The following is a 17580-nucleotide window of genomic DNA, read 5'->3' on the forward strand; positions in this document are numbered from 1 at the left end:
GGTAACTGTTTGTTGGGGGGGGGGGGGGCTGCTTTTGTATCATTCATATCATCTATATTATATAAAACCGTAACTAAATAAACATAGTTTGCATTCACAATCACATGTATGAACGACTCGCATTGTTCTCTGTCTTTTTTTTTTTTTATTTAAAAAAACGTGTTTCCTGTTGACGTCAGATGGATTTTTGTGAGTAAATAGATGGATAGAGATATGGCGTTTTCACTTTGTCTCATTAATTTCTCCCCATTTTCTGCACAAAAAAAAAATGATGCAGCCTTCATAAATCATGTGCTTACATTTCTAAAACAATGAATCCAATGACTTTTGCATCTCTGATTATATCACGACCCCATTCAGTATTTATTTTTTAAAAATTTTCATGAAAATAATAATTTTGGTTAGTGTAGAATTTATAAAAAATAAAATGTTGGGTAATATAAACAAAGGTTTCAGAGGCAGTTTTAAAGAAAGAAGAAAGCAAGCTTAATGGGATGGAAGAGAGGGACCTTCTGACTTGAAATGTTGAGAGACAACGACAACTTTTCAAATGTAGGAAGTTTCTTTTCCGGAGACTTGCATCACCGCTGCGCCATACCTTTCCCTGCAGAATCGTCTACTCCATATTTTTCTTAATCCGAGTTCAAAGGTCCCTCTCTTCCATCCCACAAGAAAAATGTGGTTTTACATCATAAAAACCTGCGCTCTTCCCTAATGTTTTCAGTAATGGAATATAATATAGATTGACCGAGTTCCATTTCAGTCAAATGACTACCACAACCATAACAAAGAATGGAAACGTCAAATCCTTTGGTTTGGACAATGAGTCTCACCGACTACTACTCCATCCACCAAACACGACAGTCAGACAACATCAATCCATGCATTTAAAAACAAAAAAAACTTTTTGTGCTTTTTGATGGGTATCGAGAAACCAAGGACAAAGATTACAAGGCGTTATAAGCCCACATGTTTTCTACAGATTCCGGGCCTCTCTTTTTTGGTTTTCTTCTTCTTCTGTGGGATGCAACAATGACAAGAGGATTACACACTTTTTTTTTTCTCTTTGGTTTACACAGCTCTCTTTCGACAACACTTACCTAGCGGCAATCATCTCCTCTGTTGTGGGTTTGAATCAAGGCAAGGCTTGCGAATCTTGAACCCAAACACTCTTGGAACGTAGCTTTGAGGTGCTTTCGGTGGCTTCAGATGCCCATACGTCATCACAAACAGATGCGGAAATGTCGTCCCAAAGTATGCTCCATCTATGTCTGTTTACAACACTGATCTAAGGAAAACCACCGCAAGATCACAGCAACATACCTACTCCAGACTCTAAATGAACACACATGTGGACGAGGACATCACAAGTCAAATATTTCAGAAACCTGTACCCGAACAATCTCAGAGTTCATGAACTAGAAGGCGCTTAAAAATGTTTCAAACATCACCGATCGTCACAAGCAAAGTAATTGCACACACGTGGTTGCAGATGCATGTATAAGGGTGAGATAAGGATACTTCCTTCGTATTTTGATCGGGGGTAATAAATGTCTTCACATTTTGGGCAATATATCTTTACTGTGCTCGTTCGAGGGATGTCCGATTGACCAACCGGAAGACAAGGTTGGCCGCAGCAATACACTCTTGGGCATCTTCCAAAGTCATAGCTTTTGTATTTGTCTAACTGCAAGCATTTGTTACAGACTTGTCAACAGTGAACGTATGCATGTCCTGCAAGATGTTAGATTATGCAGCCGAGAAGATATTTTCTCACCATGGCAGCCAATCCTTTGCTCGTCAATATATAACGAGCATGAATCAGACCATAAAGCATCTCTGCTGCTGACTCGATCAATTCATTCTGTTCCTCTGTAAACATCTCACCTGTTACCAGCAAATCCAGATCAATCATTGAAGAGAGGTTATCTCTGATTTCTTACTGGCACGAAATGATCTGTCTAATCCAACATAAATCTATCTCATACGACATATAGGTGAGGAGGAACTGATCACAATTCACAAACAAAAGTTTCATGACAAAAAAAAACGTTAACATACCATGAGAAGATTCTACATCCAAAATCAAATCAAGGGCATAGTCGTAGTAAGGAACTTGACTGCTGAGTCCACACAAGTTGAAGTCGTCCTGAATGTAATCATCATCGACTTCACAAAAGAACTCGTTTCCACGTAAACTGCAGAACCAAGATATCCATGAGGTGTCCTCTACATCAGAGCCGCTGACATCTGATTCTTCACTGTCTGTTTCCGATTCATCTGCAGTCAGTAAAAACCAAACAAATGCGCACAAGACGTATAATAAGTTTACTCAAACAGGCCAATGAATACACTGAAGCAGAACCAGCGATAGAATATGATCAAGCTTCAAACCTTTATTTGTTACTTTGCTTGAAAAGTACATTCCAAAACAAAAGGGAATCATTTCTCGAGGAAGCTAGAGGCGTTACTCAACATCATAGGCTGAGATAGATAACGGAAGTCTACTAAAGGCAAACTCAGAGTCTGATTCAAACAGCCAAGTCTCTTTGATGCACAACGAGGTAAACCAAATTCAAAAACTTTTCTGGGAGAAAAAAATCGTTTTTTTTTTCACGACAGAGAGATGATAATCTAGATTAGGGCAAACCCTAAATCGAGATTCAGAAGACAACAAATAAGAAATCCCTAAGCATCTGCGATCAACGAGGAAGGCAAACGAATCTCACCGTCGAAAACGTTGTTCTTGGAGAGAGAAGTAGAGCGCGAATCCCTGTGGTCATGGGGTTGCTTCCCCATCAAGACGGAGTGCGCAGCCGCCGAGGTTCCCTTGCCCTTGCCATTGAGGGACCGGGACGTCGATGGAGATGGCCGCTCAAGATGTTTATCGAGCGCGTTGGAGATCCGCTTCCGATCCACCACGTCCGCCTTCGAGGCAACCATCGCTCTCTCCTTGTACATGATCTCTCGGTATGGTTATACGCCGCTGAGAAGACACCGTCAGCGCCGATTCATGCCGATGAGATGGATCGACCGCAAGCGAGGGCGGTGGGGAAGGTTCCTAGGGTTTTGATGCGAAGCACTCGTCTCGCGTGCCTGGTTGCGTCTATCTATCTCGCAAGCAGTCTGTAGGCACAGGCGGATTTTTGTTTCTCCCTATGTTTGTGTTTTGTTTTGTTTTGTTTTTTCCGGGATTTTTGAAATTAAAGGGGAAAAAATAAACAGAGGGAAGGGCAAAAGGGGAATAATAATTTAGGTTCCCGTAGAGGTGAATCGGCAGCCGTCCACCGAAAGGAAGTGGAGAGCGGGGGTCATGTGCGGTGGCTTTCTCCGTGCTGTAGGGACACGTGTCCACTTTCAACTGGACAGTGAGAATTACGCATGCCTATCTATCACAAATGAACTAAATTGGAGGCCTTGAGATGCATCTGTTTGACAAGCTACTGTCGTTATTTTCAAATGGTTATAGGGTTATTGTCGTCAACACAATAGAAATGATGAAGAGGGACACGTCTCTCGGCCTCGGTGGCATTTTATATCAAAATACAGATCAAAAGAAAAAACACCGAAACATCTGCTGCAAGTCCATAATGGTAAGAGGAAGTTGAAGTTTTGACATTCCGTCAGATATCTTTAATCAATCAAAGACCCACAAATCGACATGCAGTGGCTGGCTGCATCTGCATGCGTGTTCATATCGCCACGTCGATGCCGCTTTCTGAATGTTTTTTTTTTTAAGTCGTTCCAAAAGATAAATAATTAAAATACTTTTACAAGGAAAAAAAGAATCAACATTCAACAATGAATAGAAAGACGAGTGTGACGACATACTAAACGAGAGTCGAAGATAATGAGAGGGCATGGCATCAATACCTGCAGCAGCGTCCAAAGTGGAAAGCCACACCACCTCCCTACACTTGGAACCATCTGAATTCATATATATATATATATTATATGTGTATGACTGATTCCGCATGCATCTACAAACTACTATACATTATACACACACAAGGACATTTTGTAAGCAAGCATCTAGTGCCATTACCCTATACTGGATGGATATATGATGAAAACCAGGAATTCTGAACCAAATCTACAGCTTACACACATTATATGTACTTGGGACCATTTATTCCAAGCCCAGACCCCTCGGATCAATGCTCTGCTGACTGATTGCAGATTCTCAGCTTCCACTTCACCCTTTCATAACCTCCCACATGCTCAAGAGGAGGATGCGTGACTCATCGCATAGAAATCAAACTGTTACCATAACTATTGCCAAAAGGGCACTTTTCAAAATGTTAGCATGTCAAGGATCAACCGACAGAGCAAAGCAGGACGATATCTTACATAGAAAGGGTTGTGATTATGATATCAGACTCCTCTCCTAGTCTTCAGCAAAGTACTTGTCTTCGGCGTCAAGGCTGACCTCACGAAGCCAGTGGTCATCAAGTGTCTCATCGTTGTCTATCTTTGAATAATCCAAGTGCTGATGATCTTCTCCCGACAGAAACTTCTGTTGCATAATGTATGTGAACTGTTCCATCATTTCCTGCATCTCCTCGGGTGATACAGCTCCCTCCTCATCTCTACTGATTGACTCTTCGTTGTTATCAGTACCATTCTTAGCCACCTGAATCATCCCAGGGAGAATACGTGAGAATGGGTTTTGCTGCTCTGATCCATCAGAAGCATACATAGGCATTGCAAAGTGCATATAATGACTAACTGAACATGCATCAAGGAAGTACGTTGTGATAACAAAACTTGAGAAACCCAAACGAGTGAATCACAACCTTGGAACTAATGCACGCCAAAACATAATGAAACCACTTACCTCCTCAAGCCGCGAACTTGCTCCAGCATGCTTGTTTGCTTCTTCATCTTCTTCTCCTTCCTCCGATTCCTCCTCTTCTTCCTCTTCCTCCTCCTGCACCATCTCATTACCAATCCAATCCCTCTCCGATACACCTAACCTCTGCTGCTCCTCCCTAATCCTAGCAACTAACCTCGCTTCTTCTGACCTTCTCATCAATGTCTCAGACCAGCGTTCCCCGGGCCTAGCCATGCTCCTTCCAGTCAAATCTTGAAACTTGCCGACATACTCGTGGTGCAAATACGGCTCTCTCTCCCGCATAGCATCCTCGGAGAAGTAGTGGCCCTCAGCCACGAGCTTATTTAAGTAGGCCAATCTTCTGTTCCTCACGGCCACCGACCTCGATTTCAACTCTTGAGAAGTGGGATTCATCTTCTTCCGAAGGTTGTTCAAGTGCCAGTCGACCTCATAGTCATCGTTCAAAGCATCGAACTCGCGCAATTCGTCAACAGTCAGCTGAGACCCATAGCGCTCTGGATCGATACACAAGTAAACAAATCTCGATAAAAGTATAACAAAACCCCTATCGCAAATGATTGGCAAAGGAAAGGGGATGATCCTCACAATTAAGCCGATGATCGAAAGAAAAAAAAAAGGAAAATAAATCGGAGAGACGAGGTACGTACCGAGGAAGACGGCGGGGTCGCGGAGGAGGAGGTGGAGGAGGAGGGGCTTGCGGTGGGAGGCGGAGGAGGTGGAGGAGGCGACGGCGCGAGGGAAGTAGAGGTTTTCCAGAGAAGACAGCCTCTCCGATATCTCCTCCGCCGCCTCTTTCCTCACCGCTTTTTTTCCTTGCTCCATTTCTTCTTCTTTGCCTCTCCCTGTCGCACTCGGGTCGTGAAATACTGAGCCCGGCAACCGAACGGGCCGACAGGGCCTTAACCCATAATAAAGAGAATAATACCTTGTTCATAAATTCGTTTCTCTATTACTTTTTATTTTACGTCTCCAACAATCTTGGCTTTTCCTTTTTTTTTAAATAAAAAAATCAACCAGTATTACATCTCTTTATTTTTTTGGGTGAGGATAAGAATGATGTATAACCTAAAGTTTCGAAATGGAAAGAGCATCTCGTAGTCCTCAGAGAGGAGAGAGCCAAAATTTATTACGATAAAAGGGTGAAGCAAACAAAGGGACATGTACGGCCAGAAAGGAAAAAAGGAAGCTACTAAGAAGAGAGATGGTTAGTGATGACGTCAGGGCAAGACTGCGCTTGAAGAAGCTCCAGCCTCGTGAACGGATGCGTGAACTGAAGTATGTAGTCTTCGTCTGCACCCACACCCACACCGTTATGTCTTTTTCTTCTTTTTTTATACAACAAAGAAAAAAAGAGAGAGGGCAGGAAGGGGGGGAGGGACATACTGTCTTTGACGGTGCCGTAGAGCCAGCAAAGAACCTCATCCGCAAATGCCAAACACACTCCTCCCTGCCAATAGTTTTTCAACCTGGCCCTGTGCGTTATATCTTTCGTCCTCAGTCTCTCTGTCCGTACCAGCCTCCCTCCGTCATCCCTGCCAATGCCCATTCATACCATCATCATGTCGTATTATGATTTTGATAAGATCCCCTCAAAATGAAATCATGCAAGACTACCTATTTCTTTTCTTTTTACCTGAATCCCACAACAATGTACGGAACACCTGCTAGGAATGATTGTATCTGCATCACACGCGTGTCCTACACGTTATTTCATGAAAAATAACAACACAACACTGAGTGATAATTAATGAAACAGCCACCACCACCGGTGCTGCGGGAAAAACCACATCATTTTACCCAGAACTTAAGCAGCTTGTCTCTCTCAAATCTCTCCACTGTACGGTCATCCAGCTGGAGAATGATGCAGCCCAACCAAATAATCAGGGAAAAAAAAACAGAAGAGAAATACACGGCAACAACAGAAATAATAGCATCTGGACATGTGTGTTCACCTCACGAGAGGTTTTCAGCTCAACATAAAACCTCCTTCCCTCATCGGTCGAATCACAACAATCCATTTCAGCCCCCATCAGAACGCGGTGAGCTCCTAGCTTAGTTTTAAAAACCCCACAATATTCAACGTTTGCATCCACGTTTTGTATCTCTTCTCCATATGCTCTCCCCGGATCTTCTGTGGAAAGGCTTTCAAAACAGTAACCCCAGTAGCATCTGTATCACCACGTATAATAAGACCATCACCTTCAATTACTGTCCAGTAGCATTCTTTTCACTCAATTTCTCCATCAAATTTTTTTCTACCAAACTCCAGATGGGTATATTTTGATACCACTAAGAAAACCACCGCAATCACTCACTTCCCAAAAAGTTGAGTGAATATTACCTGCGGCGATCTAAATCAGTTTGTGGCCTTTCAGGCAGCTTGTGCACATCCAGATATATTGTACCATTCCTCTTATGTACACCCATTTCCCAAGGTTCATGCCGATTATAAGCAGCACCTAGAATCTGAATGAAATAAAACAATGCACAAGGTTAAGGAAGTGACTGGACAGACGCCTAGCCATATGCCAAGTTTACAGAGTCATTGCTGATTCCGTACACCGAAAGAGACTAGTTATCTGTTAATGTTATACCAGCTAACAGAAGGGAGGGATCTGGAATTACCTTATTTAGATTATTACGGAATGTCTGTCCATCACAAAGCAAAGAAACCCAACTGAGATAAACTCTTCAAAGAAATAAATTCCAGTGATTTAGGCAAAATGTGTGAGGGTGTGTGTGCGCAATTCATACCACAAAATGAATGTTCCCCAGTGTAATATTTTTCGCTCTGATGCAGTCAAGAAGATCGCCAAAGCCCTCTGAGCCCATGTCTAATTCAGAAGAAACAGAACAAATATTCAGCTGAATCTGGCAACCTTGAAGATCTTTTGCACAGGTTAATACTTACCACTAATTCCTTGTACTGAAATGAACTATAGGTTTTTCATGCCACAGAGTTAACCATCACCTCTTTTCGCGGTAAAGGTATCATAACCTTGATTTAAATCTGCTCCAACCTCTTCAGAGATGAGACGCTTGAAAAGCCTCTGAGAGATGAATAAATGTCATATATACACGTTTGTGACTAATTTAAAAAATAAAATACTCCAAAGACTGAATTGCCTGGGAGAAAAAAAAAAGGAGACAACGAGAGAACCCCTAAAGGAACAACAATACCAAAAGTTCTCACCAAGCCCCGCTCATCAAAGAATACTTCTCCACCTTCTACACGACTGTAGCAAGCAAGCTCGATCGGCTGTTGATATTAAGCACTTAGAAACATATCCACAGTAAGAATACACTGGATATAGCAAACAATTTTCCCTGTGTCGAAGAGCTTATATGCTAAAAGTGAGATGTTCCTAGATAATGTTACCTCCTGAAAGACTGTAGATTTTCTTGCCAATGTTTCTTTGCTCTTTGAAAGCTTAAGTTCAGAGACAAAACGCTCATCACGTTGATAATACTGAAACCTTGAGCCAAAACCATGACCCTGCCGTCCAGGGTAAGGCCCAGGTCGGGGAAGAAGCCCAGCTCCCCCTCTACCATTCTGCCAACGTCCACGTCCAGGACCCCCTCTTCCACCGTGGTGATTATTGTTCCATTGTGCAGGCAACACTTCCATAATTCAGGAAAATATCAATCAATCATTTTGTTATAAAATAGTAAATACCCAATGGAGAAAAAAAGAGGGCAATGAAAACTAAATGTGCCAATCTTCTCTACGCAAAGCAACTCGTATCTCTAGCAATCCTTCTGATATCTCATGCATCATGCATGTCAACAGCCGAGGTTTTATTTCTCAAACTAATAGTAAACTAGCGATTAATACTCCAAACCAAACATGATATATCCAAATAATACTTCAAAATGGTCGATGAGCAGAGCGAAATCCAAGAGAATTCTACGGAAGAGGGGCACACGCTTCAGGACAGAGCTCCCCTTCGAATGTTTAGCAAAAGGATAATTCAAGAGAAAAACAATTAGGACTACTAAAATGGAAATTGAAATGACATTTCACACCAAAATCTCGCTTACCAGGGATGGAATAGGAGCTGATTGCGGGGGTCTTACAGTAATCTTCATTATCAGATCCAAAAAGATCCTTCTCGTCTTCTTCTTCGTAGCCATGACAACCCCTGTCGCCGCCATTATCGTCATTCCTGTAGCTCTCTAATTCATCTATGCCATGCTCCTCCTCCTTCCGTCCGCTGCTTACGCTTCTGCTTGAACTGCCAGATTCGGCGTCGCGGGGGTCTCCGCCTCTGGAAGAAGATGCAGCCGAAGACGATGAAGATGAAGACGACGGCGACGAGGATGATGAAGCCTTGTTGGAAGACGAAGATCTCGAACGAGATGGGGACTCGTTATCCGAATCTTCTCCGAACAAATCACCCAGCGGGATTTTCCTCGGTGGTGAGTCCATTACAAAGCCTTTGGTTAGGTTTCTGCTCGATCGCTAATCTTCTGGCAAAGCTTGGGAATTTACGAGTAAAGTTCACTCAGTGAGTTGACTCGATTGGGCTTGGGCTTTTTATATTCCGTATTCGCTCGGCCTTTTCTTGGGATTTGCCTGGAGTGAAGCCCAGTTGAGTAAATATAGTTAACTATATTTCTGAAACGACCCCCCAAATTTCCAGTCTTTTCCTCCTAAACCTCAGGCTTTACTTTGGTTACAAATGGCACAATTTCTAAACCAAAATGAATACACATTTCTCCAAATTAAACCGTAATTCCGTAGGGTTGGATATTATATAAACCAAAATAACGGATGGTAAAACAATATATATAGAGAGCAAGAAAACATCACGCTAAGCCAACTAGCTTCTTGAAGTTCTGAACATGCAGGAGCCTCTGAGCTTGAGCGTCAGTTTCAGCTTCGGATGCTCTGATACTTATGTACAGTTTCTTATGAAGCTTCAGATACTCGGTCTTATACATATTTAGATCCGTATAAAGACCACTCCTCTTCATATAATTTATAACTTCCATCACTCTCTCAAAATACCCACCTTTAAGAAAGTTCATCACAAGCTTCTCTAACAGATCCTGTGTTACTCTTAAGCCTCTGCTCTCCATGTTCCTTTTGATGTCTCCCCACACAACTGTGATCTCTCGATACATGCCTAGAGATGAGTACATGTCTATCAAAATCCAAAAGGTTTGGAGATTCGGTGGGATTTTCATCCTCTGAATCTTTCGAAAGTTTCTCAAGCTATCTCCTTTCATTTTAGCTTTGCAGAAGAAGTAGAGGGATGAGTTTAGCTCGTACAGTGTTTGTGGATCTGTCATTTCTTTCTCAGATTCCATTTCCTGAACCAAGAGGGCGCAGAGCTCAGAGTCTTTAGTATCTTCCCCTTTGGTTTCAGGCAAACCCACCATTTCAATTGATTGAACAGTGACCAGACCAGCTTTCTTCATCTGTCTCAGAAGTGCTTCTGCGTTATTTAACATCTTTTGCTCGTAATAACCCGATAAGAGTTTCATGTATGAGGGCAGTCCCATGGGATGACCGGCAGATTCCATGTCATCAAGAATGTCATGAGCAATGTCTAGCCAGCAAAGACTAACACAAGCATCAAAGACATCCGCACATAACTTGGATCCACCCAACAAAAGCAAAAGCTTCGAGAGCTGAGAAACACTCCCATGTTTTTTGTACCCATACACTAGCTTAGCAAGAGCCTTCTTTGTGATCACAAGCTTAGCATTCACATAATCAACGAATTCCGTCTCCATTTCCATTTGAAGAGACAAATCTCTCTGCAAAAGCTCGGGTGAAATTTGGATCTTTAAGCCTGATCTGATATGGTCAGATCCAACAGGCAAAGCCCGAGGTTTCTCTGAGTCAACCCGGAGACTCTGAACTGAGAGGAAGTCCTTAGTCTTGCATACATCTAGGACAAGCCGGCCAGCAGAATCGATATCATCAAATTTGAACTCCAGGCTTAACAAATTATCGTAGAAATGCCGGTAGTGAGAAAGAAGTAGGGCTGGTACCTGATCAATATGCTCCTTGAACTTCTTCAACTCATCCCGCATACCATTCATTTCATAAAGGCGAGAAATGATAACAATTGTGTATGCATCAGCAATAATGCCGGTTTTTGCCATCAGCTCAACCAGTTCTTGGCCTTTGAGAGAGAAACCAAATCTCACACAAGCACCGAGTACGAGATTAAAAATAAGGGTATCAGGTTTCACTACATTCCGACCGCTAAGTTTCTTCCTGCCATCTAGATCCACAACATCATCACAGAGTTGAACCAAATAATTTGAAGCAAGGCATGTTCCGACCTTTGATTTCACCATATGCATGACAACAAGCCTTGACACTTCCACTGGAGGGGTGTAACTCATTTCCAGCATTGCTCTGAGGATATTACAGGCGGGCTCGGGCAGTTGAGCTCTCGATAAAGACATCAACAGTCTCGTAAGAACATCAGAATGAATCAAACCACGGTTTTGTTTCATAGTCAGACTGACTAAATTGCAGGCCTTCCGCAAATAACCAGAATCATTAGAGTAAGAGAGCACCGTGACAAACCTGTTCAACATGGATTTGTCCGGCAAACCATACAACCTTTTGAAATCCCTAAACATACCCCACGCATCATCTATACAGTGATTCTTGAGAGCTGTTTCGAGCTTTTTGCAAAGCACCTCTTGCGAAGAAGCTTCCCAGCTTAAACTCGGAGAATGAACGCTTGTGGAGAGAAATCTGGTATCATTACGTAACAGATCGAGAAGAACGTAAGTTCCTGCGAAGCCTTTTCTCTGGATAAGTCCCCCGAAATTTCCCGGCGAGGAGGTATTCCTCCGGATAATTGCAACCGCGAGGAACTCTAAGGACCGGATTTTGCGAAAGTCGAGATATTTATTGCATCTCACCATAATCACACCTCATAAACTCGATCAAAGGACGTATTTCTGCATCAAACCAAAGGACGTAATCGAGTTTCGGAACTCCGATGAATTCAAGAACAAAAACTGAAGTGAAAATGAAAACAAAAAACAAAAGAGGTACCTTGTTCTCCTTAGTTCCGTTTTTTTTTTTTTTTTTTTTTTTGGAGTGAAGCACTAGAAGAAGGGGAAGGGTGTTTGCTGTAAATTTGATTCCCTTCATTGGGTAAATAGGAGATTTCAAATGAAGGATACTCTTGTTTTGCTCAAAAGGACCCAACAAATCATACATTTACCTTTTTCACCAGGAATATTTAATTTTGATAAATCAACCCTCTTTGTACAATATTCACAAGCCCTTCCTCGAAACGGATATGTACAAAATGGGATACAAAACAGTTAAACAAGGATATGAAGCAAGCAGCCCTATCCCCTTGGGACTTTTCTTAGCTCGACTAGGGATTCAAAAAAGGAACGAACAAAGAAACTCACTCACAAAACTTGTTATTAACTAATGGAGACCCTGAGACTTGCCAGGACCAAAAACACATACGAGTAAAAAAAACATATGACCAAAACTAGGTAGGTGGCTGCTCGACATTTTTCACAGCAAGCAAACTCGGAGCCGGTCTTGGCCATGTTCTTGTCCACCTATCGGACTACATCAGAGGTTTGCTTCTTCTCTCATGTAGCGATCTCGTCCACCTCTGAATTGAAGACAAAACTCGGAAACGTCGTTGTTATATCCCTGCATTTGTCGGCATTTGCATAAGAGCACAATCAAGTTTCCATCCCAAAATAACATTAAAACTGATATAAAAGCAGTTTTCTATGGATAGTGGCTTGCTCTCCAAATTGAGTGTTTATATGGCGAAACATGTTGGCTATGGTTTGAAACATCGGAATTTGAGATAGGATAATTCGCAGACCTCAAATACGGGAGGGTCACAATCTTGAGCAATGACGGATTTTTCATCACAAAATCAAGCCACTCAGATTTATCAATCTTCCCGTCCTCATTCACATCCGCGTCCTGGAACGTCTGTTCATGGAAAGCAGAAAGAACCACATTTTAAAACTTGATACTTCTTAGTCCAGAATAAACTCCTGTCTTTTATTCATCTAATAGTTTCATATATCCAAAAGCATCAAGGCGTGAAGTAGACAACAAGACCTTATCGAGTATCATCTCTATCGTTTCGTCAGCCAGCTTCATTTCAGATTCGCAGAGAAGGGCAATCAGCATTTGCTTCACCTGCCAAAATCACATTCAATGGTTATTTTCTACAAGGTATTTCAAAACCAAGAACACAATTACGGATTGTTCTCATCAGTACCGTCACAGAAGGAGAAAAAGGGCTCTAGAATTTTCTTTCTCAACCCATTTCAACACTTCAAGTATTGGTGACATTTGAACACTGGTACATGCTATACCGTATTTATTTTTTTGTTGCAAGACTACTCAGAAAACGTAAGCAATCCTTTTGTACAATGGAGATTATTACCTCTTGACGCTCAATGAAGCCGGTGCAATCCATATCGTAAAAATGAAATGTAACTGACATCAATGTAAACGAAACCAACATGAATAAAGTTGCAAATTGAAATAAAAACTTGGAGAAATGATACATTTGAAGCTCTTTGATATCGACTTACAGTCTATTTTGTCATCCAGAGAAGCATTGGGGTGGAAAACATTAAGTGACCGTACAAAGTCCCCAAAATCAAGGAGGCCTTTCCGTTTAACATCAAACATATCGAACAGCTGCAATAAATCAAGAACGTTTAATTCTGTATCTTCAATATATTTCAAGCTTAACTAAGAGTTTTTGAAGTTGAGATCACTCCTTCATAAAACTAGGTTTTACCCTATTAGCAAACAAGTTCTCCTTCTTTCTGTTCTTGAACAAAGCAAGCTGAAACTCCTCCTGTACACACACACACACGTGAACGGGAAAACACATCAAATATTTCAAAGTCAAACCAATCAATAAAAAATTGTATTCAAGTCAAATAGTAAGGCTCAGGATAAGATGCATTGAATTCGTTCGACATGGAGGAGCAGACAGATCAGCGTGCAAGTTCAGCTATTAGTGTAATAAATTGGAGCAGGTCAACAGAGTTGACATATGCATGGATAACGTATAATAAGCAAAAAAAGAAAAGAAAAGTGCAACGATCGATCTGGAACTGTACATTGCGTCTTCAAGATCCAATGACGTGAGAAAGAATCAAGATTATCGATTATCTTTACCTTGCTTATCGAGACAACATGGATAACGTAAAATAAGCAAAAAGAATAGAGCAGCCATTACTATGAAACTGTACGTCTTTGAGATCCAATGATGTGAGAAAAGAGTCGATATATTTACCTTGCTTATCAAGCCATCATCAACAACCAAACTACTTATGCTCTTGAATAACTCAAACAGTGCTTCAACCTCACTCACACTGACTGTAAAACAGAAAAAACACAAACAAGAAATGCCGCAAGATCAAACAATAATTCATTGGGGGAAAATTGATCCAATAACTTTTGAACATCTCCAATATTGAGATAAGACTATATAAAACAGACCTTCTCAGAATTCTCGTACCAGGATATACTATGGATTCAATTTGCAACACTATGTAACAGAGAAAAGGCTTAAGTAATTTGTTAAAAACATCCCCGAAAGAAAAGATGAATTAACTTCGAAAAACTTTGCAGATCAACCCTTTTGAACCCGATTAAATTTAGAACCTCAAGTAATCTAGACTGATGATTTAACGCGAAGGCTGGTGCACAAGATGATATGATGCTTCTCGTATAAGCAGAAACATCCTCAAGACAAAAGATCAACTAACTTTGAAAATTTTAGAAGATCGAGAAAAAACACGTAAAAAGACCCTTTTTGAGAATACTCAGAACGAGAACCATCCTAGATAGAAGATGGATTAGATTCAAAGTCAGATGTAGCATGCTGTCAAACTGAGATTAACATGTGAATCAACCCTGCAAGGAGCCGCCTTCAGGTTATTCGCAGAGATTTAACCTAGTTGGACAATGTGCTTCGACTTCATTAGGACTAACAGAAAAAACCAGAGAAATGTTTGGTACCACAAGATCAACAAAAACATCCCAGAAAGATCAACTTTGAAACATTCGGAAGGTCAAGATAAACTGTGTAAAGAAGACCGTTTTCAAGAATTTTAATTGGGAATAGAAAACCCCAAGGGAGAAAAAGGGATCAAATTAGGGACAGCAACAAGAATATTGTGACTCCCATAGCAGAACATGAGTAAAATTGTAAACGCAACGTCATCTAGGGTTTCTGCTACTCGAGATTTGAGAAAGAAGAAGAAGAAACTTGCTGTGCAAGTAACTTACAAGCCGTCTCAGAGGCTAGCTTGACGGGGTCCTCGTGTCCCGGAAACTCTCTAGCTGCCTTGGACTGGAAGCAGCCCATTTACGGATCACAAGGCCGAAGAAACCTGTGATGAAGAAGAAGGCAGCAGATAATAGAACCGCTACTTCAAGGGTTTCTGAGATGCTAAGCTCGATCACTGCTATTACAGAATGGAGATCTGAATCAAAACAGATTCCAGAAAATTAATTTAGCTGAATGTGCAAGGGATGGGTTCCAAATTTACAAAAACGGAGTAGAGTATCATAGAAACCCTCAACAAAAATCAACGACAAGAATTTTCCCTTGATCTTGGATCGAATCAAAATTTCTCGGAAATCAACCAAACAAACCATGAAATATGTTATAAAACAAAGAGACGAACTCTAAACCCCTGGGAAAAACATCAAAACCCATCAAGACTTCCAGGAGAAAACTAGTGGCAACCAAAGAAAAAGCCTTTTTTTTAGGGAAAAAAAACTATCTGTAACAAAAGATCGAATCAATTAATCACAGACAAAAAAAAGAACAGATTTCGAAGAAAAAAAACAGAATTTGAAAAAAAAAATGATCAGACAGATAATGCAGGAGGGGTGCGAGAATCCCCAAAGCCAGAAATCAATTGCACAGCGCGATTAATCACCCCAAAAAAAATGAAAAGACGGAATCATAAGAAAATCACTCAAAACGAAACGAGCACTCACCGATGAGAGAAGGAGAGAGAGGAAGAACATGAGGGTACGGATTGGAGAAGGGAGATGGCTGAAATCGACCTCATCACCGATTGCAGAAGCTGGGTTTTTGTTCTGCAAAAGGAGCATAGCTTATAAGATGAACGTCACACGTGTGAATCCCCTGTGCTCGTGCGAGGTCCTTTTGTAATTGTTTCTTTATAAAGCGCGTCATGTTTTTATTTTTTTGCTTGGTCAGGAAATTCAGTGACAAAGGCGGTTTCGGAAGTTAACAAAATTTCCAGACATCTCCGTTAGACTGTTGCTCCTTATTTTCTGTAACTGGAATAAAACATATCTGAAATCTTTACCTTAAAATGGAATTTAAGACCACGGCATTCGAAATAAATCTTATTACATTGAATTCAAATTCCTATACGCGTGAAATTCTGTTTGGGAAAACAAATATTTGAAACTTTAAGAGCTTGATCTTAAAATTAATCTGGACATCGTGCTTAATAATTGTTTGGGTCACCTTTTCCTTGTAGAGTTATTTGGGAAATATTTTAATGGTTCTTTTATCGTTAAAAAAAAAATTATAGATCGTCGGAAACTATAACTGTTAAATTTTGGCATGTATGGAATCTTCTTCGGGATGGTGGGAATATCAAATAATGAAAATTCACGAGGCGTGAGTGAGTGGTGATCGATTATCTCCATCGAATTTGCTCCCAAATGTCGTTATGGAATTATGCCACTTTAGATTCTTCTATCCTTTCAGACACCAACAATAACATCAAATATATATATATATATATTTTTAAAACGTGAATCGGCAGTTTAACTCGTATATTATATACATCCAATCCATTACCACACATACATATATATACACCATACACGCACGCATAGATTCGTACGTAGGCATAGACATATACTAATGGAAAAACACATATTCGTCGCTTTCACGAGCATCATATAAGAAATAACTACAAAACTCGACATTATTGCTACAGTTTAGTTGAGACTAGACCACGTGATTAACGTCCACATAGCTACAAAATTGACAGTATTAAAAGGCATAATTATTATTAATCATTAAAATGTCCCCTAGTGAACGCCATCTTTCGTATTATGAATTCAAGACAACAAGCGATAACTTGGCTAGAGAAACATATGTTCTAACAACTTTGTGTTATATTCAGATCTACACTACCTCCAACTTTAAGCAATCAATTTTTTTAAATATAGCTTTGAGTCGATTTTGAAGCATTCTTTAAAATTAAAACTATATTAAAAAAAAAAAGATTAGAATATGTGATTGAAATATTTAATTCAGAAAGAGAACAAAATTGACAAATGGAATGAAATGAAAGTAAAAGGGTTCTATTAGCAACAAACGAATAAATGATATTTTTTAAAGAGAGTTGATTAGTTGATGAATTATACATCTTGATGGCTTGAATTGACTAATGAGTCGGGAGAGAGAGAGAGAGAGAGAGAGAAAACGAAGACACCCGAATCTTTGACATTGTCATATGCCGTGTCGGACAAAATTAAGGACTTGTCGTAAAGACGACGAAAGAGAAAGCAACTGAATATACAAATCAAACCCCCTTTTCACCGACCACATTCCGTCGACAATATGAGTGAGCTTGCCGATGTCGGAGGATCCCACTACAAATACTCCCCATCTCTGCTCAGACGCCGCCATTTTCGCCTGTCCGAAGACGTCGAAGATGGAGAAAGTCTCCCCATGCAG

General features: G+C 40.7%; 5 protein-coding genes across 13 annotated transcripts; all 5 read right to left on the reverse strand.

The window, feature by feature from the left end:
• Positions 1 to 797: 797 nt before the first annotated feature.
• Positions 798 to 3187, reverse strand: LOC104798346 (casein kinase II subunit beta-1-like). Its single transcript, XM_010520384.2, has 6 exons — positions 2730 to 3187; positions 2062 to 2280; positions 1778 to 1887; positions 1522 to 1687; positions 1101 to 1271; positions 798 to 1017 (listed from the first exon to the last, which is right to left on the reverse strand). The coding sequence occupies exons 1-5, from the start codon at positions 2959 to 2961 to the stop codon at positions 1111 to 1113; spliced, it is 888 nt and encodes a 295-aa protein (XP_010518686.1). The 5' UTR covers positions 2962 to 3187; the 3' UTR covers positions 798 to 1017; positions 1101 to 1110.
• A 308-nt stretch (positions 3188 to 3495) lies between these two features.
• Positions 3496 to 5699, reverse strand: LOC104798347 (coiled-coil domain-containing protein 97). 6 transcript variants are annotated; one of them, XR_769421.2, is made up of 5 exons: positions 5503 to 5699; positions 4838 to 5349; positions 4351 to 4633; positions 3874 to 3927; positions 3496 to 3718 (listed from the first exon to the last, which is right to left on the reverse strand). XR_769421.2 is itself a non-coding variant. In XM_010520387.2 (4 exons), the coding sequence occupies exons 1-3, from the start codon at positions 5675 to 5677 to the stop codon at positions 4388 to 4390; spliced, it is 933 nt and encodes a 310-aa protein (XP_010518689.1). In that variant the 5' UTR covers positions 5678 to 5699; the 3' UTR covers positions 3496 to 3927; positions 4351 to 4387. The 6 variants fall into 6 exon arrangements, 3 of the variants coding, with proteins under 3 accessions (XP_010518689.1, XP_010518688.1, XP_010518687.1); XR_769420.1 differs by having other exon boundaries at positions 4109 to 4633; XR_769418.1 differs by having other exon boundaries at positions 3496 to 3927; positions 4109 to 4633.
• A 235-nt stretch (positions 5700 to 5934) lies between these two features.
• LOC104798349 (decapping nuclease DXO homolog, chloroplastic) lies at positions 5935 to 9331 on the reverse strand. 2 transcript variants are annotated; one of them, XM_010520388.2, is made up of 12 exons: positions 8897 to 9331; positions 8235 to 8476; positions 8049 to 8114; positions 7827 to 7905; positions 7610 to 7689; positions 7481 to 7504; positions 7197 to 7321; positions 6808 to 7024; positions 6653 to 6706; positions 6489 to 6553; positions 6239 to 6387; positions 5935 to 6145 (listed from the first exon to the last, which is right to left on the reverse strand). In XM_010520388.2, exons 1-12 carry the CDS (start codon positions 9282 to 9284, stop codon positions 6045 to 6047), a joined length of 1590 nt encoding a protein of 529 aa, XP_010518690.1. In that variant the 5' UTR covers positions 9285 to 9331; the 3' UTR covers positions 5935 to 6044. The 2 variants fall into 2 exon arrangements, with proteins under 2 accessions (XP_010518690.1, XP_010518691.1); XM_010520389.2 differs by having other exon boundaries at positions 6489 to 6535; positions 8897 to 9284.
• A 131-nt stretch (positions 9332 to 9462) lies between these two features.
• On the reverse strand, positions 9463 to 11917 carry LOC104798350 (pentatricopeptide repeat-containing protein At4g17616). Its single transcript, XM_010520391.2, has 2 exons — positions 11886 to 11917; positions 9463 to 11788 (listed from the first exon to the last, which is right to left on the reverse strand). Exon 2 carries the CDS (start codon positions 11750 to 11752, stop codon positions 9665 to 9667), a length of 2088 nt encoding a protein of 695 aa, XP_010518693.1. The 5' UTR covers positions 11753 to 11788; positions 11886 to 11917; the 3' UTR covers positions 9463 to 9664.
• Positions 11918 to 12138: 221 nt separating this feature from the next.
• On the reverse strand, positions 12139 to 15971 carry LOC104798351 (calcineurin B-like protein 1). Of its 3 annotated transcripts, none has more exons than XM_010520394.2 (9): positions 15852 to 15971; positions 15132 to 15235; positions 14134 to 14216; positions 13630 to 13689; positions 13418 to 13526; positions 13267 to 13319; positions 12936 to 13016; positions 12691 to 12803; positions 12139 to 12509 (listed from the first exon to the last, which is right to left on the reverse strand). In XM_010520394.2, exons 2-9 carry the CDS (start codon positions 15208 to 15210, stop codon positions 12446 to 12448), a joined length of 642 nt encoding a protein of 213 aa, XP_010518696.1. In that variant the 5' UTR covers positions 15211 to 15235; positions 15852 to 15971; the 3' UTR covers positions 12139 to 12445. The 3 variants fall into 3 exon arrangements, with proteins under 3 accessions (XP_010518696.1, XP_010518695.1, XP_010518694.1); XM_010520393.2 differs by having other exon boundaries at positions 15132 to 15307; XM_010520392.2 differs by having other exon boundaries at positions 15132 to 15328.
• Positions 15972 to 17580: the final 1609 nt, after the last annotated feature.

Source organism: Tarenaya hassleriana, unplaced genomic scaffold (assembly GCF_000463585.1).
Source record: "Tarenaya hassleriana unplaced genomic scaffold, ASM46358v1 Cleome53, whole genome shotgun sequence".
Taxonomy (NCBI): Eukaryota; Viridiplantae; Streptophyta; class Magnoliopsida; order Brassicales; family Cleomaceae; genus Tarenaya; species Tarenaya hassleriana.